At 40.1% G+C, this 25,394-nt stretch overlaps 2 protein-coding genes and 1 long non-coding RNA gene across 4 annotated transcripts in view; 1 reads left to right on the plus strand and 2 right to left on the minus strand.

The window, feature by feature from the left end:
* LOC143928255 (dimethylaniline monooxygenase [N-oxide-forming] 2-like) overlaps positions 1-6,430 on the plus strand; it is a 92,084-nt gene extending 85,654 nt beyond the window's left edge. The window contains exons 7-9 of one of the 2 annotated variants that reach the window (XM_077453016.1): positions 2,699-3,054; positions 3,440-3,512; positions 5,992-6,430. In XM_077453016.1, coding sequence (XP_077309142.1) covers positions 2,699-3,054; positions 3,440-3,512; positions 5,992-6,361 — 799 coding nt within the window. In that variant the 3' untranslated portion in view covers positions 6,362-6,430. The remainder of the gene's footprint in view (positions 1-2,698; positions 3,055-3,439; positions 3,513-5,991) is intronic. The other variant, XM_077453017.1, reaches the window with a different exon arrangement.
* A 445-nt stretch (positions 6,431-6,875) lies between these two features.
* Positions 6,876-9,954, minus strand: LOC143928256 (uncharacterized). Its single transcript, XR_013262387.1, has 2 exons — positions 9,273-9,954; positions 6,876-7,332 (listed from the first exon to the last, which is right to left on the minus strand). It is a non-coding gene; the product is annotated as an uncharacterized LOC143928256 (long non-coding RNA).
* Positions 9,955-16,182: 6,228 nt separating this feature from the next.
* The window catches only part of LOC143928257 (flavin-containing monooxygenase 3-like), a 59,827-nt gene continuing 50,615 nt past the window's right edge, over positions 16,183-25,394 (minus strand). Inside the window, exons 7-9 of the mRNA XM_077453018.1 lie at positions 24,911-25,266; positions 21,487-21,559; positions 16,183-16,826 (exon numbers count right to left, since the gene is read on the minus strand). Of these exons, the coding sequence (XP_077309144.1) occupies positions 16,484-16,826; positions 21,487-21,559; positions 24,911-25,266 (772 nt within the window). The 3' untranslated portion in view covers positions 16,183-16,483. The remainder of the gene's footprint in view (positions 16,827-21,486; positions 21,560-24,910; positions 25,267-25,394) is intronic.

Raw genomic sequence — 25,394 nt, forward strand, 5'->3', positions numbered from 1 at the left:
GCCGTTCGTTTTCGGCCACCCCCTCTGGATCGCTCCTGGCCAATGAGAAGCTTCCTCCCCTGTGTATTGTTTACACAGGAAGGAGGAAGTGATGTCATTCTCCTCGGGGCGGTCTTTTTGACCGGACTACGAGGAGAAGAGTAAAAGTAAGTCTGCACCAACACTACACTGACATGTAGGTACACACAGGCACACAAACCCCCCCCGATCCCCCCCCCCGATCGCCCCCCGATCCCCCCCCCCCGCCCCCCCTCCCCCCCCAGTCACAGTGTCACTGATTGCATTGATCATTTCTTTACTGATCAATGCATTCAGTGTCAGTTGTGACAGTAAAAACTGTCAGGACAGTTAGTGTTAGGTCCAGGGTAGCCCCCTATCACCCCCCAATAAAGATTTAACCCCCTGATTGCCCCTAGAGTTAACCCTTTCACCCCCTTTTGCCAGTGTCACTAAGCGATCATTTTTCTGATCGCTGCATGTGTCGCTAGTGTCGCTAGGTAGCTAGTTATTTTTTTAGGTTCACCGCCAGGTTTTTATATCGCTAGGTACCCCGATATACTACCCAATAATGTTTTTAACCCCCTGATTGCCGCTAGTTAACCCTTTCACCCCCTTTTGCCAGTGTCACTAAGCGATCGTTTTTCTGATCGCTGCATTAGTGTCGCTACAGTCGCTAGGTAGCTAGTTATTTTTTTAGGTTCACCGCCAGGTTTTTATAGCGCTAGGTACCCCGATATACTACCCAATAATGTTTTTAACCCCCTGATTGCCGCTAGTTAACCCTTTCACCCCCTTTTGCCAGTGTCACTAAGCGATCATTTTTCTGATCGCTGCATGTGTCGCTAGGTAGCTAGTTATTTTTTTAGGTTCACCGCCAGGTTTTTATATCGCTAGGTACCCCGATATACTACCCAATAATGTTTTTAACCCCCTGATTGCCGCTAGTTAACCCTTTCACCCCCTTTTGCCAGTGTCACTAAGCGATCGTTTTTCTGATCGCTGCATTAGTGTCGCTACAGTCGCTAGGTAGCTAGTTATTTTTTTAGGTTCACCGCCAGGTTTTTATAGCGCTAGGTACCCCGATATACTACCCAATAATGGTTTTAACCCCCTGATTTCCGCTAGTTAACCCTTTCACCCCCTTTTGCCAGTGTCACTAAGCGATAATTTTTCTGAACGCTGCATCAGTGTCGCTAGTGTCGCTAGGTAGCTAGTTAACTAGGCTCCCAAAAAGTCCCCCACATGTGGTATCCCCGTACTCGGGAGAAGCAGCAGAATTTATTTTGGGGTGTAATTTGACTTCTGCCCATAGCATGTGTGAGCAATATATCATTTAGTGACAACTTTGTGCAAAAAAAAAAAAGTTTGTAATATTCCCGCAACTTTTGGCAAAATATAAAATATTCCATGGACTCAACATGCCTCTCAGTAAATAGCTTGGGGTGTCTACTTTCCAAAATGGGGTCATTTGGGGGGGTTTTGTGCTATTTTGGCATTTTATGGCCTTCGAAACTGTGATAGGTAGTGAGGAGTTAAATCAAAAATTTGCACCCTTAGAAATCCTGAAGGTGGTGATTGGTTTTCGGGGTGCCGTGCGCGACTAGACTCCCAAAAAGTCCCACACATGTGGTATCCCCGTACTCGGGAGAAGCAGCAGAATGTATTTTGGGGTGTCATTTCACATATAACCATGGCATGTGTGAGCAATATATCATTTAGTGACAACTTTTTGTAAAAAAAAATTTTTATTTTTTTTTTGTCATTATTCAATCCCTTAGGACAAAAAAAATAAATATTCAATGGGCTCAACATACCCATCAGCAATTTCCTTGGGGTGTCTACTTTCCAAAATGGGGTCATTTGGGGGGGATTTGTACTGCCCTGCCATTTTAGCACCTCAAGAAATGAGATCGGCAGTCATAAATTAAAAGCTGTGTAAATTCCAGAAAATGTACTCTAGTTTGTAGACGCTATAACTTTTGCGCAAACCAAAAAATATACGCTTATTGACATTTTTTTTACTAAAGACATGTGGCTGAATAAATTTTGCCCTCAATGTATGACTAAAATTTAGTTTATTCGATTTTTCTTATAACAAAAAGAAGAAAATATCTTTTTTTTTCAAAATTTTCGCTCTTTTTTCATTTATATCGCAAAAAAAAAAAAATCGCAGAGGCAATCAAATACCATCAAAAGAAAGCTCTATTTGTGGGAAGAAAAGGACGCAAATTTCGTTTGGGTGCAATATTGCATGACCGCGCAATTACCAGTTAAAGCAGCGCAGTGCGAAATTGCAAAAAGACCTCTGGTCCTTAAGGTGTTTATTGGTCCGGAACTGAAGTGGTTAAAATTACTGCTCCTGAAAAAACAGCAGTTTTTTAAAACTATTTTTTTTTGCATTGATACATGTCCCCTGGGGCAGGACCCAGGTCCCCAAACACTTTTTATGGTAATAATTTGCATATAAACCTTTCAAATTACCATTTTTGATAATTCACGTTCGTGTTCCATCGTTTTTAACGGTGCTTGCACAGATTTTTTGCACGTTCTGCTGTGAACCGAACCGGGGGGTATTCGGCTCATCCCTAGTGCCTACATAATATATATCCTTCCATCAAAAACATTATATTGTGTAAGAGTAACAAAATCCATGTGTTATTTATTTTTTATAATAATAATAATCTGCCACATTCTACAGATCTTTTTCTAGGGAGCCCATAGTAAACGATTACTTACCTAGCCAAATCCTATGTGGAGCCATAAGGGTAAAGCCAAATATTAGTACATTCACTGAAACCTCTGTCATCTTTGAGGATGGGACTGTTGTGGAAGATTTGGATGAGGTTATATTTGCCACAGGATACAGCATCTCTTTTCCATTCCTTGATGACTCAGTCATCAGAGTTGACAATAACAAAGTTGCTCTATACAAGAATGTCTTTCCATTAAGTCATGAGAAGCCAACAATAGCATTCCTGGGACTTGTTCAGCCACTAGGCTCCCTCTTGCCAGTTTCAGAGATTCAAGCACGCTGGGCCACCCAAGTGTTTAAAGGTTTGTGCTAAAATAAAATGTACTTTTTTTGTTTTGATTTATATTAATGATTTTAATTGCTTCCACAGAAGAAAATATAATAAAGCTGAAGTAGCATACTTGTTACTGCAGTTTATGTTACCCAAACACATTACGTTTGGGATGTAAAGCTTTCATATTTGGAATAGCATGCTCATTCACTTTGTAAACCACCCAACTGTCTCGTCTCTATAAGGTGATAATGTTCCTTAAAAAAAAAAAACACTATCATTGGACAGAGGAGTGGCTGCTTGATAGGGCTTATCTTAGAAGCCAGTGATGTTTCTGGTTAAAAAAAAAAAAAAAAAAAAAAAAAAGCAATCATCAAAATGACCATACCTAAAAGTACACATCTGTGTTGTCACAGGCACTGCTCATTTACCTTCAGTATCAAAAATGAAGAACTACTACCAAAAAAGTGTGGAACAGAAATTAAAGCGGTGAGTTAAAACTAGAAAGATTTTTTTTCTCTACTATACTATAACTTATAATATGCAAAACAAAGTCCAACTGTACAGAGGGAAAATTGTGATATAAGAACCTGTTTGTTTATTTAAAGATTAAGCTAGCCTGTGCATTATAATGCAGAGAGCCAGCCAACCCTGACCCTCCACCATTCCCCAATGAAGATTTACATCCTCTTCCCAATGTGGTTGGTTGCTAATGGGTGCCAGAATCCTAGCAATCAACGACATGTTGCGCTACCCCCAGCATTTATCCTGCTGCTCTGCACCCTGAAAGATAAGGAGGGAAATCTGCTGGGTGCTACCGGATGTAAGGGGAGACTCTGTTGGACACTACTGGATGTAGAGGGGAACTCTTCTGGGAATACATGGATGGTGGGGGGGGGGGGGAGTTGATGGGCTATCCTGGATGTAAGGGGGACTCTTCTGGGCACTTCTGGGTGTAAAAGGGTTACTCTTCTGGGCACACATGAATATAAGCGGGAAATCTGCTGCTTATTCCTGGATGTAAGGGGGGATTCTGCAGGGCACTCCTGGATGTAAGAAGGGAATCTGCTGTGGACTCCTAGATGTAGGGGAGACTTTGATTTTTTTTCAGCCCACAAATATTTGTAAAATATACATTGATGCCCTTGTACTGAAATGTTTGGAGACCCTAGTGTAAGGGTAATTATTGCATCATAAGTGTGGATCTAACACTTCTATGCTTATATTGTTTTTTTTCCAATGCAGCTTCAAGCAGGTGCTTCAGGGTGACCTTCTCCCCTTTCAAAACACCAGTCACCTTCTTTCCATAAGAGAAATAAATTCGAAATCTCTGGTCTCCAATCAGAGATGCCGAGGGAATATGAGCAAGGGGACTGTCATGAGACACATACATCGATTTGGTCAATATAAGAAAAGGCAATATCCCATAAAAATAATTTATTAAAAAAATACAAAATATTACAGCTTCGGATAGATATCACATTTTCAGAGAGGAGAAGTAGGGTAAATCAACTAGTTTCGCTTCTCAGCTTCCTCAGGATATTACCCACATCTAAAAGATACATCAGTTTAATAATAAGTATAACAGTAGAAGAAGCCAAAATTACATAACCATACATATAGCGATTCAATACAATATCTATCCGAAGCTGTAATATTTTGTATTTTTTTAATAAATTATTTTTATGGAATATTGCCTTTTCTTATATTGACCAAATCGATGTATGTGCCCCGTGACAGTCCCCTTGATCATATTCCCTTGGCATCTCTGATTGGAGACCAGAGCTTTCGAATTTATTTCTCTAGTTAAATTGGGATGAGGGTGCACTTGGATATTGGATATGTTACATATATTTTTGTTCTGATGTGAGGTCGTTTATTATTTTCCTTAAGAGAAGGTGCAGGAGTATGGAAAGTTAACTGCAACTCACCTGCCCACTGGTTGCATTCTGTACTAGTTCCCATCTTTACTGAAATCCCCTATGTAGGGTTAAAGTGATTGTAACGGTTTGTTATATTATAAAAAAAATAAACATGTTTATACTTACCTGCTCTGTGCAAGGGTTTTGAACAGAGTGGCCCGATCCTCCTTTTCTAGGGTCCCCGCCAGTGCTCCTGGCTCCTCCTATGCATTGAGTGCCCCCACAAAGAGCTGCATTCTATGGGGGCATTCGTGCAGGCACACCCCCAAGTCCTACTCCTGTGCCCATTGACACAGACAGCAGGTCTCGGCCCTGCCCCCTGGCTCCCATGTCACTGGATTTAATTGATAACAGGGGGAGCCAATGGCTGAGACAGTGCCTGGAGCTGCTGGGCTTGTTATCGTCACTGGAAATGTTGGGTTCAGGTAAGGTAAAGGGGGCTCTGGAGGGCAGCTACATGACAGAAGATTTTTCCACCTTAATGCATAGACTGCATTACGCTGAAAAACCACAGGGCTCTTTTAAACTTTGGGAGACCTCAGCTAGCCTATGCATCCAAGCTTATTGAAGGGTATATCCAAGCCTTACCCAAATTAAATCCCAAAACTCCTCTTCCTCTAGAGAATGTCCCAGGATTAGTTTTTTTTCTTTTACCTTGTTCTTGTAGTGAGATACAATTGTTATTACTGCTTATAACACAATCACGAGGCTTACAAAATGTTTGCCAGGGCAGCCTCTGAGAAGTCAGGTTCTACTGGCATAGGCATTCCTCCCAGAACTGCATCTTCTAAGAGTCTTTTCCCTGCACACTATGTATGCATGTGTAGAGGGACAGAAAGATATGGGGGATAGCAAGAATTCTACAGTAGAATAGACAGTGCTTATATAGTGACACACACTTTAAGAATGTAATTAAAAGAGATTTATTGGGGTATCAGAGGCAGGAGATTCTATGAGATTTCTACACTCTTCTTCCATGCTGTCACTTTGTTTAGTAGGAAAATTAATTGTTACAACACCATACATGTTCCCTTATCTCTTAACAGTTTTGGAAGAAGCAGATTTCAGACACTGCAAACTTTCTTTATCGGCTACATGGATGAGATAGCAGTGGAAATTGGTGTGCGGCCTAATATAATAGTTCTATTTCTTAAAGATCCCAGATTTGCTTGGAATGTTTTCTTTGGCCCTTGTACCCCTTATCAGTATCGTTTGACGGGCCCAGGGAAGTGGAGTGGAGCTAGAAAAGCAGTTCTTACCCAGTGGAGCCGAACTCTCAATCCAGCCAAAACGCGTGTTGTTCAGAGGTTTCAGTCAAAAACAAAACAAATAGTTGTACTATTTGGATTGGCAGCAGCCATTTTGGTATGTGTCTACTACATCGCCTTCAAAAATCATCAGCAAGAGTCTTTATAATAACTTGCATTATGAAGTAAAATCAGCCATTCATTTATACAACTTAAATAAAAATACATTATTAATTGATGTTGCAGTGATGTTTTTTTTTATGCTTTCCATTTGGTGTTTACATTTTAGACGACTATAGAATAATTTGAATTTTTTTCATTTATATTTTTTTTGAGTCTCTTGGATCAGAGGAAAATAATAACAGGAGCATATAGTGCATATCCAAAGGAGAGTACACACCAAAAGAGTGTACACAGCATCTAAACATTGTGTAGTCATCAGTGTTCTATCTCCTATCTACTGGTGTTTTCAAATCTTACATGCTACAGTACCTACTACTGCAATAGCAGGATTTTTATTTTGTTAGTTACTGTATAGTGTGTTCTACAGGGAGCATGCACATTTAAACAACCATTATTATGGAGTGGGCAACATACTTATTGGATACCTTCTGAGTGCACATGATTAGAGTAAGTATGAAAGAGATTGTATTATAAACCCTTATGTTGACGATAGATATGAGTGACTTTTTGGCAGTTTTATTTTTTAACATTTAAATAGAATAGCAACTTACAGAACATCACATTACTAAAACATTATAGCTCAATTTCAGTTGAATATGACTAATGCCGGCCATACACGATGCAAATTTCGAACGAAAATCCAAAGCGAAAGTAAAATCGCCCCGATTTTCGTATCGTTAGTGTGGTATGCGCGACATGCGATTTTGGTACGACGGGGCAAATTGACAAATCCAACATGTTTTTTTTTTTACAAAAATCGTCCAAAATTCGTATCGTTAATGGCAGAGTTGGATGATTTGACCCATGAAACTGAACTGCGCATGATCTCTGGAAAGTTCGAATCGGAAGGAAAACATATAGAAAACAACAAACGAATGTTCCAACGCAACTATAAATGATCGTAAAATACAGGAAAAACAATAGGCCACAGCAAAGTCTGATGAGGATCCAACAAGTCTGCAAGAAAAGTGAAATAAACATAAATGCCTGTGCATGCATAATTGTCCTTATTCTTTGATATGACAGGAAAAAAAAAATCTAAGGAAAGCAGGCAATAATGACCTATTGCATTTGCTATACACCATATATGCTATAAATAAATTGCTCCATCCAGAAGGTGCTGACATGTCTGCGAGCAAAATGGAATAATCTCCAAAGTTTCTGTGCATGTGTAATGGACATTTCAAATCATGTATAACATCAAGTGTGGGGAATAGAGGTGACATCATGCACATAATGATTAAAATAAAGACACTCCACATCAAATTCAAACAAGCACAGATTTATTGTGCCAAACCCAAAACAGGAATGGTTTCATGCTTGTACCCGTATGTATAAACATGTATAAGTATTTTCTTGAAAATATAAACTTCTAAATACAAAAATATAAACTCTTTCTACAAATTCACTATGTATTTTGTACAGTAGTAGTGCAATTATGAAAAAGTGAAAATTATCACAGTAGGGATGCAATGTGCTGGTGGACAACAACAGCTACAAGCATATAAAGTGTCCATATGTACAATAGGTATACAATATACAAAACTGTACAGGTGGACCAAAACATAGCAGCTGTCCAATCGCATTCTTGTAAAGACATTATTATAATAAAGATACAAGCACTCTGTACACAAACAACAAACACTGTCCATATATACAATATGTATTCATTGTGCTAAACCATGGGTGTTCACCCTGTGGCCCTCCAGCTGCTGCAAAACTACAAGTCCCATCATGCCTCTGCCTTTGGAAGTTCTGTTTGTAACTGTCAGTAGCTTGCAATGCCTCATGGGACTTGTAGTTCTGCAACAGCTGGAGGGCCAAAGGGTGAACACCCATGTGCTAAAGTGTAAATATAGCCAAAACATTGCCTACAACTGCTGTGCAATGTTGGAATGTTTACATGTGTACCATAAGGATCCATTGACCTAGGTTGTTTTTAAATCTGTTCCAGAGAAGTGCCCATTTGCTAGACTGTACACATGGGCAACATGATTGCAGGTGTTAAATTAGAAGTGCAGTTGGACGAGGGCCTAAAATGTCTGCTTTGCACTAGACTACGGTACAGATGGACAAGAAAACAATAGGTCTTCAAACCCGTTCCAGAGAAGTGTCCATTTGTACAATCAGTAGAGCTGAGTGCTAGACTGTACACATGGACAAGAACACTATAGGGGTTATTTACGATAGGCAAATCCACTTTGCACAAGTGCACTGAAAGTGCACTTGGAAGTGCAGTTACTTGTTCTAGATCTGAAATGAGGGGAAGCTCTGCTGATTTTAACAACCAATCATATGCAAGGTAAAATGCTGTTTTTTTTTATTGTCCTTGCATGTCCCCCTCAGATCTACAGCAACTGCACTTCCAAGTTCACTTGCAGTGCAAAGTAGATTTTCCTTTAGTAAATAATCCCCTATAGGTATATAAAACAAAAGTTGCATGGTAATGTGCAAAAAAGAACCAGGGTATGCATGAAAAACAAGCTAAACTTCTAAACATTTCAAAATGTAGATAATTGCTCAAGGATCTCTGAAATTCTGCGTGGAAAAGAATTCAGGGTAGTGCAAACATTCTCAATGTCAGCATGTAATGACTTTAAATCTGCAATAATTCTGTTCGCTGATGTACTACTGTCAAAAGTTGAGCTGCTGTGTATATATATATATATATATATATATACTTTTAGGCACAAGTAAAGCATTGCAATACCATTGTTACATTTTCAAACATAAAACCTTTGTATATTTGTAAAGTCAAGCAACCTACTGCAATTCCCAAGCAAAATGGGTGAAAGCAGACACGCACATACAGATTGCATATACAGAACATAACACTCAGATGTAATAAGCATACAAGAACATAATAAATACATGCACACCGAAAATAAAGTACTTACTTTTGTCAATTATTTTGTTGATCTTTTTAAGCTGACTTTCTTCTCTTAATTTCAGGTCAGACCATCGCTTTCTTAACTGGTCTTTTGTGCGTTCACTGCCATTGCGTTTGCGTAAAACATGTTACACCTTCTCTAATGCGACATGTAGCACCATCTTTGCGTATGTTCATGTTGCTGTATACATGCTCACGACAATCATAATCCTTCTTCTGCAGTATATTCACCATGTCCACCATCTCCTTGAAAGTCATGTTGCTGGCTTTCTTCCTTCTCCTTCTGGTGACTGCACTTATTGGCTGACTTCCCTCCACAATCTCCTCTCTTTGCACTATCTGGGGCCCTGCATCTGGAGAATCTGCCATGGGCTCTGCCATGATGTCTGCAACTGTGCACTGTATTAAAGAAGAGGTGTGGCCTGTACATGATACATCGCATGTGATAATACAAACGTCCGCGGTTTCGTGACGTCACGTATGAAAGAATATTCAAGTAATATTCGTTTGATAGACGATAATACAAACAGAGATACCTGAGGTAAGTTTGATCTGGGGACTATACTTTGATTATTTAATGTGCCCGTGGATGTGTGTGTAAAAAATAGATTCTGTTTCAAAACGTCTATTTTTGGAAATGGTGTACTTCTTGTTATGGATTTTCTTGGAAGAAATTGCATTTTTGGCCATTTTAGACACATTGTTTTTTTTTTTTTTTTTTTTATTAATAACAATTTTTATTGAAAAATATAAGTCAGTACAAGCAAGCCAAACAACTTATATATAACAGCAAATGGTCAGAATAAAAAATACCATTGGACATCAGCGGACGCAGCCGCTGTCGGATATGTATTTATTACAATGTACAGAAATATGAAAACTAAAAAATCAGGGAACATAACTAAAGAACAGAAAAGACAGAGGCCGAACGGCCCCGTAGAATAAGGGACACATTGTTGATTTTACATATTTAAACGTTGTTTCATTTGTAGTCATGTAATAGAACTCTGACAGTTACCCATGTTTTCTTACCTTTAAGTCCTCAGGATTATTTTCCCTCAGGTTTGTCAATAGATTTACATGTGAGAATTTCTGACACTGCAGGAGCCAGTTTTTTGTCCATACTCTGCTCTTCCTTCTGTTTCTTCTTTTTTTTTTTCTCTTCTTCCAAGGCTATTATTGCAATTACCATGGCTGCCATTTTCTGCTTTCTATTGTACCTCTTGAATGGCATTTTCTCAGAACGTATGAATGTGCAATGCGCAAAATGACTGCTCGTTTCGTACTCGGCGTGACCCAATGTTGTACAGTAGGCGGTGTGGTTAAAAGGTTTTAAACACAGGTCACACAGGACCAGACCGCGCTATAGTGGTAATAACGAACCACGGCAAAAACCAACAAAACACTAAAATAGGTGTCGCCGCCCCTATGTCTCACAATCCTAGGGAGGATCGTGAGCTATAACAGATATCAGAAAAATACTTTTATATTGAAAAGGGCCCAGGCGCTACCTCTAGAAACAAGGGTGAACAGCGGCGCTAGATATGGTGATAACATAAAATTATATAACAACTGGAATATAGGTATACATAAAATGTGTGTGAATAAGCACACATGATATTAAAACATTTGTTTAAAACATAATGTCCATAAATGATCCGAGATCTTGTATGATTAGCACCTGGAGGCAGCTCCCTTAGAGTGAAGCGATGAGCTCTGTGTAGAAATGGGAACAGAGGGGCGCCAGACTGAGTGCAGTATAAATCATATATTTAATAAAAACAAGTAGTAACTCACAGGTTAAATTAGATGAGTTCAGTATGCAGTGAAAATCGCCAGTCCTGGAGTCTTATAAATGTCTTCCCTTTGCAGCCTGGGGCACTGGTGTGATCTTACAGGGCTCCAGAAAATGCTGGGAACCAGGAGGCAGGAAACAAGAAGCAGCTGGTCGTGACTTCACAGGAACAGGAAGTGTGATTATTCACAGTGGCAAGGAATGGTAATGCATTTCGAAGCTACAGCTTCTTCATCAGACCATGATTGGCTGGCAAACCTGGCTGCTGTAAGATCACACCAGTGCCCCAGGCTGCAAAGGGAAGACATTTATAAGACTCCAGGACTGGCGATTTTCACTGCATACTGAACTCATCTAATTTAACCTGTGAGTTACTACTTGTTTTTATTAAATATATGATTTATACTGCACTCAGTCTGGCGCCCCTCTGTTCCCATTGCTACCTCTAGAGACTAAGAAGAAGTGTGTGCATATATGTGTACAAACATAAATATATAAATACACATACAGCACCACCGACTAGAAAGTCCCGATGAGTATTAATGGTGAGACCCCCCAGCATCCACTAATGAATACAGGAGAGTGGAGTAGGCAAGACAAGTGCCAGATAAACCATATAATTTTACCCTAAGGGTAAATAATATAGGTTCAGTACTTGATAATTAACCTACAATACTACCTATAATATACTAAAAATAATACAAGTGCAGACTATAAATACCGTACCAATATCATAAGTGCATATGTAAAACACTAAATCCAACTCATGTAGCCATATGCCCAATATGAGCAGGCTAGTCACAAGCGGAAAGATATACATCTCCTGTATTCATTAGTGGATGCTGGGGGGTCTCACCATCAATACTCATCGGGATTTTCTAGTCGGTGGTGCTGTATGTGTATTTATATATTTATGTTTGTACACATATATGCACACACTTCTTCTTAGTCACTAGAGGTAGCACCTGGGCCCTTTTCAATATAAAAGTATTTTTCTGGTGTGGTTAAAAGGTTACTAAATATTACATCACTTCCTCTATTGGCAAGAAAACATTTTCGTACTTAATTGATGGCACATGTTGTTGTGAGTGCCGTTTTCATTTATCGCTCGACGGGTTGTTCCAAATTCGCATGGTGTATGGCCTGCATTACTTATACTAGCTTTACCATAACCTGGGTACATGTAAACCATCAAAATGTACAGTGGTAATCAGAATCATACCCTTTTTCCATGCAATCCCATACCAGATTTTTAACCATTTATTATGTGCCCCCTTGCCCCCTCCCTCATCTTCCCTTTCTATCATGGGCCCCTATGACAGACTTATTTCTCTTACCATGTCCTCCCCATGCCCATACCCTCCCCTGTGCTAATGTAAGGACATGCCATAGTCGTCTTCTTCTGTCATGTGACTCCATCCCACAGACCTCCTAAATTTGACATACACTAAAATTACAGAGTTTTGTCTTTTAGCATGTGTCCCCTTGTGAGATCCTTCCTTTTGTCATATACTACCATGCTTGAGTCTACCCATTTAATAATGTTGTTTTCTTTCACTGTGCACTCTTTTTATTAATGAATTTTACTAAGGCCGCGTACACACGTTGCGGATTGTCTGGCCAACTAAGTCCGTCAGACAATCCGACAGACATTCCGTCATACTTTCGAATGAACGGACTTGCCCACACACGGCACTTTTTGAGCGGACTAATACGGCGGACTAAGTCCGCCATACAATCCGCCCTACTTTTGAAATGAACGGACTCGCCCACACACGCGGAGGAAAGTCCGCTCATTTTGAGCGCGTCTCCAGGTAGGCGGGGCCCGCGAGGGAGACGTCGCTGGCCCCGCCGCCTGGAATGGACTTAAAGGGGAACCCCAACGCCGAAAAAAAGCGAGCGCCCCCCCCTCCTGAGAAGAAGAAGAAGAAGAACGGAAGGCGACGGCGGCGACAGCGGCGACAGAAGACCGGGCCACCGCCTGTAAAAGAGCTATAAGAAGGCGCGGTGGCCCGGCAGAAGAACTGAAAAGGGGGACAAGACCCCCGAAGTCAGGAGAAGAGGCCGGCGGCGCGGAAGAAAGCCGGACTCCTCCGCTAGTAAAAGAGCTACAAGAAGATAGCAGAGGAGTCTGGCGAGAAGACCCCCGAAGACGGAAGACCCCCGGAGCTGTGCAATAAAATATTTTAACCCTGTGTTGTGTTTTTTTTGTACTTTTTTTCACAGGTGAATGGGTAGGGGTACATTGTACCCCATACTCATTCACATAGGGTGGGGGGCCGGTATCCGGGGGTCCCCTTATTAAAGGGGGCTCCCGGATTCCGATAAGCTCCCCGCCCGCAGACCCCAACAACCAACGGCCAGGGTTGTCGGGAAGAGGCCCTTGTCCTCATCAACATGGGGACAAGGTGCTTTGGGGTGGGGGGGCCGCGCGGCCCCCCCTTCCCCAAGGCACCCCCCCATGTTGAGGGCACGCGGCCTGGTACGGCTCAGGAGGGGGGGCGCTCGCTCGCCCCCCTTTCCTGGCCGGCCGGGTAGCGTGCTCGGACAAGGGTCTGTTGTGGACTTGGGGGGCACCCCTACGCCGATTTTTTTCGGCGTTGGGGTTCCCCTTTAAGTCCATACCAGGCGGCGGGGCCAGCGACGTCTCCGTCGCGGGCCCCGCCTACCTGGATACCCGCTCGAAATGAGCGGACTTTTCTCCGGGCGGGAAAAGTCCGCTCATTTCAAAAGTAGGGCAGACTGGCACACACACGGGCGGACTGTCCACTGAAATGCGAGTCCGACGGACAGTCTTTCCAACATTCCGAAAGACTTAGTCCGCCAGACTGTCCGCTGAAAAAGTCCACCGAAGCCCACACACGAGCGGACTGTCCGCTGAAATGTGTTTCGGCGGACTAAGTTGGGCAGACAGTCCGCCCGTGTGTACGCGGCCTAACTGTTCTCCTGCCAGTCTCTGATTTTACTGTGCACTATCATCTTTCCCTCTTCCTTTACATCTCACAGACTTACAGCTCCTTACCAAGTCCAGATTGTGCCTGGAAACCAGGTGCTGCAGACACACAAATATGGAAAAATGTGTTTGTGAAACTGATGTAAGACATCAAAAGTTTGGTCCTCTTTATCCTACCGACTGCTTTGAAGTCCTTATTCTATAACCGCGAGAATAATAAAAGTATAGCTGTAGGTAATGGTTCTGATGGACAGCAGAATTTCAGCAGGATTCACAATGAAAATAAGGAGGAAATGAGACTCTTGGATGTGTCACTTTTAGCAAGGCATTTCACCAAAAACTGAATAGTTTTGGTGTGTGGCTTAAAAGAAAGCCAAACACAAATAATTGTTTGCTATCATCTGAATTAAAGTGGATGTATACCCAAAATATTTAACTTAATTTTTTTGATGTCATAATGTAGAGTATAAGATTTCCTATCATTTGAGCCCAGTCTTGCCACAAAGAGTTAATCCAACTCTGAGCAATACTGTTTTATTTTTCAGTGAGAAAAACTTTGTCAAAACCTCTCGAGATGGGGGCGAGGGGAGAATCTGTCTCCATTGGGAGAAGACATTGATTATCGCTAGCAGCCACTTGCAATAATCTCAAGCGAGTCCAGCAGGTTGGTTGTACTCAAGTTCAGCCTGCCCATTAATGGTTCGAATCTCGGCCGGTTCAGCAGGAACCATCAATGGCCGGTCTTAGTCTTCATCCAGGATAACATAAAGATGGCGATTTTTGCACATGCCCATTCCTGCTGGTTATCTTAAAGCTAGTAAACAGTAATGTGAATATATATTGCTATTGCAATTTATATAGCAAGTATTTACAAAGCATACAGAAAACCTTAAATGAGAATGTAAGCAGGCTTACTTAAGGTCTGCTAAAGCATAATAACAGTTAATTTAATGCAACAACCAGTACTCACATTTATGGGATAGATTTCCTAAAGGCAAATGGACTGTGCAGTTGCACTCTGCAAGTAAAATTCACACATTTTCCCCAGAGTTTAGTAAATGTGGTGAAGCTCTGCTTATTTCCATCATTAAATCATGTGAAAGCAAAAATGCAGGTTTTGTTTTCCTGCACCTGATTGGATAGTCTTTACAAAGTGAAACGTTACCACATTTACTAAGCTCTAAGGGAAATGAGTGAAACTGTACTTGCAAAGTTGCCTATAGTAACTCCACCCAACTGTTTCCCCAAATATTTATGGCAAAGTGACAGTGGCATTGCAAAGAGACCCCCGACCCACTTACATTTGCATTCCCAATGTTTCCCCACTGCTCCTTTTGTCACGGCCAATGTCAACTCCTGGTGCTTCCTGGTATGTAAGAATATGTGATCTTATCCACCTTATAGCCTTGATATTGCTCAGGCTCTGCAACCAATGGGTAGGCTAGAACTCTGTTGCATTACTGGAGCTATCGTCTGAGGGGAGTTTAGTGTCAGTTGTGATTGAGGAGGAAGCCAGAGGGTGCTTTAAGGCCTCATACACAATGGACGATATAATAACCTTAAAAAAACCACCAGTAGCTTTGCAGTGAGTTTTTCAATGTTTTTGCAATAGCATTTTTCATAGTTTTTAGCACCAGCATTTTTAAGCGTTTTTTTTTCCAGTGGGATCAAAAACATTAAAAAATTCCGGTGAGACGCGTTTTTGAGCATTTATCCGCATTTTTTGGTGTTAGAGCGTTTCTACAGCTGAAAAACTCCTAAACCCCCCAGCCAAAAACAGTTCATAATAGCCTATGTGTGTATGGACACATAGGATAACATGCGGGAGAGTTTATTAACTGTAAAAAAAAAAAAAAAAAAAAAAAAAAAAAGTCTGGACGTTTTTTGGACCTTTTTACAGCTGCGGTTTTTGGCTTCAGTGTCCATGAGGCCTAAAGGCTTTGATTTTACCAATAAGATTAGTAAGGTTAAAGCCATGTACCTTTTTTTCTGTTTGTAGTTTTGAACTGCCATATTATGGTTTGGTTCAGTAGTGGCTTAACTACCCGATTAAAATTTTTTTAAATCGGTCTCCTCTTTTTTGTCTTAAAAGTCCATTACTGCCATACTATGATAACAAATAAATACATAGCACCATGTTTTATAGATGGATAAAAACTGACTTGAAGGTCCAGTAAAGCAATATTTTTTTTATTGATAGGCAATGTACTAATCTTATTGTTTGCGAAATAAAAACACACTGTTTTGAAATCCATTTTTGGTAAGGAGACTTAACAATTTAGTAGTAAAAAAAAAAAATCAGTAAATGTAGTTATATTTTTTTAACATACTAATATTAGTCATGGTTATGTAAACTCGAGTATATAAAATGCAAGTCAGCTGACTAATTAACAAGATAATATAACCGTGAGTTTAGTCTCTATCTAAAAATAAGAATTTACTTAACGAATTCACAGATGGTAAAAAGAATCTAAGACCAAGCCAGAAATACAGCAAGAAGAAGTAAAGGCAGAAACATTAACTTGACTAATGTAACAATCCAGGAAGACTCTTGATGAGAAGGAACAACTCTTGTTCTTGTTGCACTGATAGTTCTGTTCCATTGGTTTAAAATAGCCTTTCGAGCCCCATTCCATTTACCTGGCCCCATCAGACGGAATTGATAGGGGCTACAAGGTCCAAAGAACATCTCAATTGCCAATTTTGGATCAGTAATGCAAAGAAGAGGAAGTTTGGGTTTGCTGCCAATAAAGGAACTTAATTCATCCATGTAATTGACATAATCCGTTGACAATGTTTCACTTCGCCCAAACCTTAAATACATAAAAAAAAAAGAAAAAAAAAAAAAGAAGAAATGCTTAAAATACTGTTTAGGGTTTCCTTTTTTCAGTATTTTGGTAGCTGAAAGTGATTGTAAAGGCTCGTTTTTTTCCCCTATAAAAATAACAAACATGTCATACTTACCTGCTCAGTTATAGTGGATTTGTCTGGATCCTCCTCTTTCTGACCCCTCCATCCTGTTCAGTGCCCCCACAGCAAGCAGCTTGCTATGCACCCTATCTGAGTCACAGCTCCCTTTGTCCATTCAGACACAGAGCCCCGACCCGCCCCTCTCTCCCCTGATTGGCTAGCTGACTTTGATTGACAGCAGTGGGAGCTAATGACAGCACTGCTGTTTCTCAGCCAATCATGAAGGAGAATCTCAGACGGCTGAGACATTCGTGGGCATTACTGGATAGAGAAGGATCTCAAATAAGTGTTAGGGGGGGCTGAGGGTGGCTGCTGCACACAGAAGGCTTTTTATCTTAATGCATAGAATGCATTAAGATGAAAATCCTTTTGCCTTTACAACCCCTTTAAGAATATCAATTACCCTTCTCAAAATAGGTTAATAAAAGTAACTCATTAACATTACCTGGCATGCACAGGGTTGGCACAGTATTTTTCTTCTATAGTGTTCCCTTTGTCCTTTAAAATCTTGCACTTAAGCCAGGGGTGTCCAAACTTTTTTCAAAGTGGGCCGGATTTGATGAAGTGAACATGCCTGAGGGCCGACCATTTTGCCTGACATTCTTTGAACCATTGAAAATTCGGTCTAAGTGTGTCCATCCGAGCACTAATACACGGCCCAACAAGAATTCTCTTGCCTTTGTCGCACTCGTTCCCAACACACAGACGAATGCTCTGCACTTTAGGGGGCACCGTTAATTCTTAATGGTACCCCACACATTGGAAAATGTAGGGTGCTTTTGGTGCAGTGCAATAAAAAAATAAAAAAGCACACACAGACACATGTGCGCACACACACACACACACATACAGACACATGTGCACACACACACACACACACATACAGACACATGTGCACACATACAGACACATGTGCACACATACAGACACATGTGCATACACACACACACACACAGACACATGTGCACACACACACACACACATACAGACACATGTGCACACACACACACACACACACATACAGACACATGTGCACACACACATACAGACACATGTGCACACACACAGACACATGTGCACACACACACATGCAGACACATGTGCACATACAGACACATGTGCACACACACAGACACATGTGCACACACACACATGCAGACACATGTGCACATACAGACACATGTGCACACACACAGACACATGTGCAAACACACACATACAGACACATGTGCGCACACACATACAGACACGTGTGCACACACACACATACAGACACATGTGCACACACACACACACACATACAGACACATGTGCTCACACACACAGACACATGTGCTCACACACACAGACACATGTGCACACACACACATACAGACACATGTGCACACACACACATACAGACACATGTGCACACACACATACAGACACATGTGCGCACACACACACATACAGACACATGTGCACACACACATACAGACACATGTGCACTCACACAGACACATGTGCACTCACACAGACACATGTGCACTCGCACACATACAGACACATGTGCACTCACACACATACAGACACATGTGCACACACATACAGACACATGTGCACATACACACACACATACAGACATACATGCACACAAATACAGACACATGCATACACATACATACATACACACACATGAATAAAGGCCTTTTTAACACGAATCTAGCTTGTAGTACAGTACCTTTGCAGCTTCCTCATTCAGCCGGGTACTGCACTGTAGGGGGAAGCAGAGAGCACAGCACAATCCTCTGCACTTTACTTTCACTTTTGAAGCTCACAGAGCTTCTCACAGTGCCGGGGATCGGCTGATCTGACAGCCCTGCTCCCATGGCACAATAAATTGAGAAAGAGCAGGCGGGCCGTTCAAAACAGGACCGCGGGCCGCAACTGGCCCGCGGGCCAGACTTTGGACATGCCTGACTTAAGCCTAGTACACATTGGTCGAATGTTGGCTGACATCAGCCGGTTCAATAGAGATTGGCTGACATTTTGGTCCGTGTGTATGGCAGCCAGTACAACAGAAGCTGGCCATTTGGCTTCTTTCAAAGGCTTATGACTGAAAAAGGTCTTACGACTGGTCAGCGCTCTCAGCTAATGATGTGGGGGCATTCCCTTGTCAGATCACAATAGCACAGCAGGGGAGATCGCTGTACTAACATTGGATCATTAGTACATCTGCTCGGACCTGTGCTATACCTTTTTTTTTTCTTAGTTGAACGGAAAAAATAGTGGCGTGTACTAGGCTTAAGGCTGGGCCTGGCCACAGGGAACAATGACAGCCTCCTTCTTTAGCTAAGCACATGCAAATCCATTATATTTACAGGACCAGTTAGAAGAATTAATAGCATTTCAAAGGACTTCAGGTGCACCACAGAAAATAATACCATAATAATAATACTGCCCCAGTCCTAAAGAAGGTTTAGTAGTATAAATAGTCTGCCCCTTGGAGTTATGCACTTCAATCAACATTTTTTTTTGCCAAAAGGCATAGAAGAGGAAAGGGAATCCTGGTTCTTTATAAAATATTAGCTTTTATCCTTTCAAGGAAATTTTCAATGAAAAATGAATATAACATACAGTGCCTTGCAAAAGTAGTCTTCCACCTTGGCTTTTTACCTATTTTGTTACATTACAGCCTTTAGTTCAATGTTTTTTTTTAGTCTAAAGTGAAGTAAAATTAGAAAAATGTATACATAAAACTATTTTTCAGAAATAAAAAACTGATAATTGGAATGTGAGTATGTATTCACCCTCTTTGTTGTGAAGCCCATAAAAAGCTCTGGTGCAATCAACCTTCGGTAGTCACATAATTAGTGAAATGATGTCCATAGGTGTGCAGTCTAAGTGTCACATGATCTTTCATTACATATACACACCTTTTCAAAGGCCCCAGCGGCTGCAACACCTAAGCAAGAGGCACCACTAACCAAACACTGCCACGAAGACCAAGGAACTCTCCAAACACGTAAGGGACAATGTTGTTGAGAGGTACAAGTCAGGGTTAGGTTATAAAAAAATATCCAAATCTTTGATAATCCGTAGGAGCACCATCAAATCTATCATAACCAAATGGAAAGAACATGGCACAACAGCAGACCTGCCAAGAGACGGCCGCACACCAAAACTCACGGACCGGCCAAGGGGGGCATTAATCAGAGTGGCAGAACAGAAACCTAAGGTAACCCTGGAGGAGACTGGAGATCTGTACATAGGATAACAATAAGCCGTACGCTCAATAGAGCTGGGCTTTATGGCAGGAGGGGCCAGAAGTAAGCCATTACTGTCAGCAAAAAACAAAATGGCACTTTTTGAGTTTGCAAAAAGGCATGTGGAAGACTCCCAAAATGTATGGAGGAAGGTGCACTGATCTGATAAGACTAAAATTGAAATTTTTGGCCATCAAAGAAAACGTTGTGTCTGGCACAAACTCAACTTATCACAACACCCAACAAACACCACAGTGAAACATGGTGGTGACAGCATAATGCTGTGGGGATGTTTTTCAGCAGTCGGGACTGGGAAACTGGTCAGAGTTGAGGGAAAGATGGATGGTGCTAAATACAGGGATATTCTTGAGCAAAACCTGTACCACTCTGTGTGGGATTTGAGGCTAGGGCGGAGGTTCACCTTCCAGCAGGACAATGACCCCAAACACACTGCTAAAGCAAGACTTTAGTGGTTTAAGGGGAAACATGTAAATGTGTTGGAATGGCCTAGTCAAAAGCCCAGACTGGACAAAAATCCCAGTGGTAAGATGTAGCAAGCTCATAGAGACTTATCCAAAGCAACTTGGAGCTGTGATAGCCGCAAAAGGTAGCTCTACAAAGTATTGACTTTAGGACTTTAGGGGGTGAATAGTTATGCCAATGACTTTTTATGTTATTTTGTCCTATTTGTTGTTTGCTTCACAATAAAAAAAAAATCTTCAAGGTTGTGGGCATGTTCTGTAAATTTAATTATGCAAATCCTAAAACAATCCATGTTAATCCCAGGCTGTGAGGCAACAAAACACAAAAAATGCCAATGGGGGGGGTGAATACTTTTGCAAGGCACTGTATGCCATTGATATGCAAGCTATTGTATTTGTTATGACTAATGTTATGAAAAATTACTTAATTTCAATCTGCAGCATATTTATCTTGCAAACTGTCAAAAAATTATAATGTTGCTTCCTTGCTATAGTCAGGTCATTTTCAAATGATTTTCTTTGGCAGGTTAAACAGATGAGAGAGCAAGTATTTCAATTCTCCCTGTCACCACCATTTATTAATTCTGTATGATGCTTAATAATAAACAAAGCAGAGGAAAACTATATAAAAAATATTTTCCTTTTAGTATTGAGATAAAGAAATTCTAAGATTATTGGAGTAATTGGTCTGTATGAAAACTTGATGATTTTCTTTTTTATGCTGAACTTATCACTAATAGGAAGAATAAAATGAAGACGGTCATACTATCTCCTACCAGTTTTTCTTCTCTCCTTCCTCTTCATTTAGTTCATTAACCATTGTGTCTTTTGGTGGAAGTTTACATAAACCTAAGAAAAGAACAACAAGTGATATTAGAAACATTTAACATAGGAATTCTAAAATAATTCCATCAACAAATATTCAAAAAGTCAATGCATGAAAGTGATAAACATGAGTGTTCAATTTTCAAGAACAAGTTTCGGCTTTAAAATACCTTCCACCTAATATAATGTTCTAAGGCAGTGGTCTCCAAACTGCTGCCTGGGGGCTGGATACAGCCCTCTACTTGCTTAGTGTAGTATTTTAGTAAAAAAACAATTTTTATTAAGATATAGCGTCAGGGTACTCACATTATGGAGTAAACATAAACAGCGATATGTGAAATAAAAAAACGAGCGGTGCGCTCCAGCGTTCTTCCCGATGTCTCTCTCTCTTCCTTCCTTTTTTTATTTCACATACCACTGTTTATGTTTACTCCATAATGTGAGTACCCTGACGCTATATCTTAATAAAAATTGTTTTTTTACTAAAATACTACACTATGGATTATCATCTCTATATCTTGTGAGGTATACCCACCCTAAGGCCATAGAACTGGAGCGATAGAGACACATACATCAATACTATAATAAGGCTGTAACCTCACAGCCGTGAGGTAAGGGCACATCCTCTCACTTATTGGATGAAAGAAAGAAAAAGCCACTGCACCTATATGTTTGCATGATAACACCAACACTGGAGCTTGAAACAAAACTTTTATTTTGCAGAACTTTGCACGTTTATTTTTAATATTTTAGATTTACATATTTGTATTACTAGCACTTTATCCCCCCTTATTTTTGTCACCTGCAATGTTTACACATAGTTTTGCTGCTAGCAATATTTGCACAATTTAATGCACTGCATGAAATATCAGTCCATGCTTTATATATAATTTTTTTTATATGTTTATTTGATTCATTATGACTTGTTTTTATTTTACACATTCACTTGGCATGCTATATTGCATTTCTTACACAGTTGTGTTTATTATCACCAAAGTGATTGCATATAGATCTTTGTTATCCGGTCACTGACCTATGATTGTCATTTCATCTATTTATTCACTTGGCATGCTATATCGCAGTTTTGCACAGTTATGTTGATTAATATTAAAGTGAACGTATATAGATTCCCGCTGTTCAGGTATTAACCCACGATTGCTATCATTATTTATATACCTAGCTCATTACGTACTATAGAAGTTTAAAGGCACTTCCATATTAAGTCAATATCCATATATATAGCTCTTTTCCATTACCTCTCATCTATAGCTTCAATTCTTGCCCCCTTGTTCACTTCCCCTCCCCCTCCCTGTCTCTCTTCCCCTTCCCCCTCTCTCTCCCTCTCTACCCTACCCTGACTCATACTGCGCGACACTAGTACTAGCCCTATGTTTGGAAAGTTTGGAGAAATCATTCTATCTGTAATTTAAGGTTGTGTATGCCATATGTAGAGAAATAAGTGCAGTGGAGGAGCCATGACTTGGATAAAATATTGTAAGGTAAATTATATACTGTACTAGAGTTTTCCCATGTGGCAGTATTATTTGGAGCTTGTGCAATTTAAATCGGCTCATGTTCCTTACCATTTGCTATGCATAACCAAGTAAATAGCCATATCATGTTTATTATGAAACATTTAATTTATATTTGTACCTGTATTTTAAAAGTCTGTATTAAGGTAAAACAAAGCATTTGATGACATGGTTTTAAGTTTTTTTTTTTTTTTTCGCTCTATGCTACAATCTGTACAACTTTAATATTTGTTGAAAACTATTAGGCCCCTTTCACACGGACGATCCGTTCAGGTCCGTCTGTCAGTTTTTTAGGCGGACCTGAACGGACACTCCATAGAGGTCTATAGAGGCATGGATGTCAGCGGTGACATGTCCGTGGACATCCGACCCGCTCTGATCCGAAAAAGTGGGACAGAGGAAAAAACTATTTTTTCATCCTGCGGATTGGATGGGGTGACGACGGACTCTACGGTCCGTCTTCATCCGATCCCCCATAGGGGAGAGCGGCGCTCTGACAGGTCCGTCCCTGCACAGTGTGCAGAGACAGACCTGTCATCTGCCTGCTCAGCGGGGATCGACGGAGCCCTTAATAGTCTTTCAAATAAATGTTGTTTACCATGTCAAATTTTTTCTTTCCCTTCATTTTTGTTAACAGTTGTTTTTTATTTTCATGTATGTTGACTTAACCACAGAATATAATTTATAACAGCACTCAAGAGCTGTGCATATGGAATGAAACCCTATTTTGCTTATAATGCATGCCATAGTTTATTATTTTGCAATTTTAAAAAGCTAAAGTCCCCCCAAAAATCTTGAAAGAATCACAGTTGGCAGTTCTGTGCTACAATGATGTGATTAATAAATTAAGTAAATATTCAGATTGCAAAAAGACATACTGTATGCCCATATAAAAAAAACCTACAAGATTTACAGTAGATAAAGTAAAAGAAAAATCCTTATAAAGCATAGTCTGATTCACGTCTACCTTGTCACCTAATGCAATCTGATACTTACTGGATCAAAATTCTGCCGTATTAATACTTAAATATAATATATTATTTATAATATCTAAATAATAATATGTAAATATTATTAGCCAGTTATATTCTGTTTGTATAGAAAGAAATCCATCCATTTTTTTTTTTTTTTTTTATCTACTGAGCTCTCTAGAACTAGTCCCTGAGAAATTTAATTTCCACATCTCAAATTTTAAACCTATTTTCTGCCAGAGTGCCTCTTTGTCTTTTGCAATGACTGTAAAGTCAACAACTTTTCAGCGGAATACCTATGTGGACCATTTATTTATTAATACAAGGTGATTGCACCCTTAAATGCCTGATTTCAAGGGAAAATAATCTGTTCAGTTAATCTTTCCTTGTTGCTGAGGTCCCCCTTGCTTCTTTTTAATTTTGTTGGCTTTCTCTAAACTCTCTCCACAACTCTTTTTGTGTACTGTTGGCCAAAAGTGAACTGCACATTCAAGATGAAATCATGCTCATGCTTTGTAAACCTTTTTCTGTCTTGAGACTATGAGGATAATTTACAAAAGACAGATAGACCACTATACCTTTTTTTGATACAAGAAAGCATTTTGCTTAACATTGCGGCTTGGTATTGCATGCTGTTATTAAGTATTACTTAGCACGACATGCTGATCTTTCTCGTTAACTTGCCCCAATGAATTCCTCTAGATTGTATGATGCATGCATGTTTTTAGCCCCCAAGTGCATAGCTTTACATTTATCATGTAATATATAATAAATATATGTAAAAATACAAAAGATGTAGCTAAGCATTCATTTTTTCCATGTTCCAGAACTAATATTTTGAGTAAGTCATAGGTAAAGGATGTTTTTATTACCCTTGATAACTCTCACTGCCCATCGAGCCTGGACATCAGAGGTTGGTGGGATACCACCTAAAGATTGCACTAAACCAATGACAGCCAGTGTTGGCCTTTCAAGAGTTGGTGGAAATACCCCTTTATAGAGAGATACTTTATTTTTGCTGTTTTTTACAATGGAGTCATCCATAAATGGATAGGCATAGGAGTAGCCAGTTGCAAATATGACAACATCGATATTATCCATTATTGAATCGTCTTCAAAGATTGCAGAGGATTCTGTAAACCTTTTAATATTAGGTCTGATGACCACAGTTCCACAGGTAATTGAGGTTGCTAGGTCGTCGTTAAATACTGGCTCTTTCCTCAAGCTCCTTGAAAAAGGAAAGAAATGAAAAAGACATGTAAATGCCAATCATAATGTGATTAGTTAGTACTTGTAAATACAGTTCTTCCCTAACTTATATCATTATTTTGTTCTGATAGTATGCTATGAACAACT

The sequence above is a fragment of the Lithobates pipiens genome, unplaced genomic scaffold (assembly GCF_037356315.1).
Source record: "Lithobates pipiens isolate NorthernLeopardFrog02 unplaced genomic scaffold, aLitPip1_a1.2 Scaffold_23, whole genome shotgun sequence".
Lineage (NCBI taxonomy): Eukaryota > Metazoa > Chordata > Amphibia > Anura > Ranidae > Lithobates > Lithobates pipiens.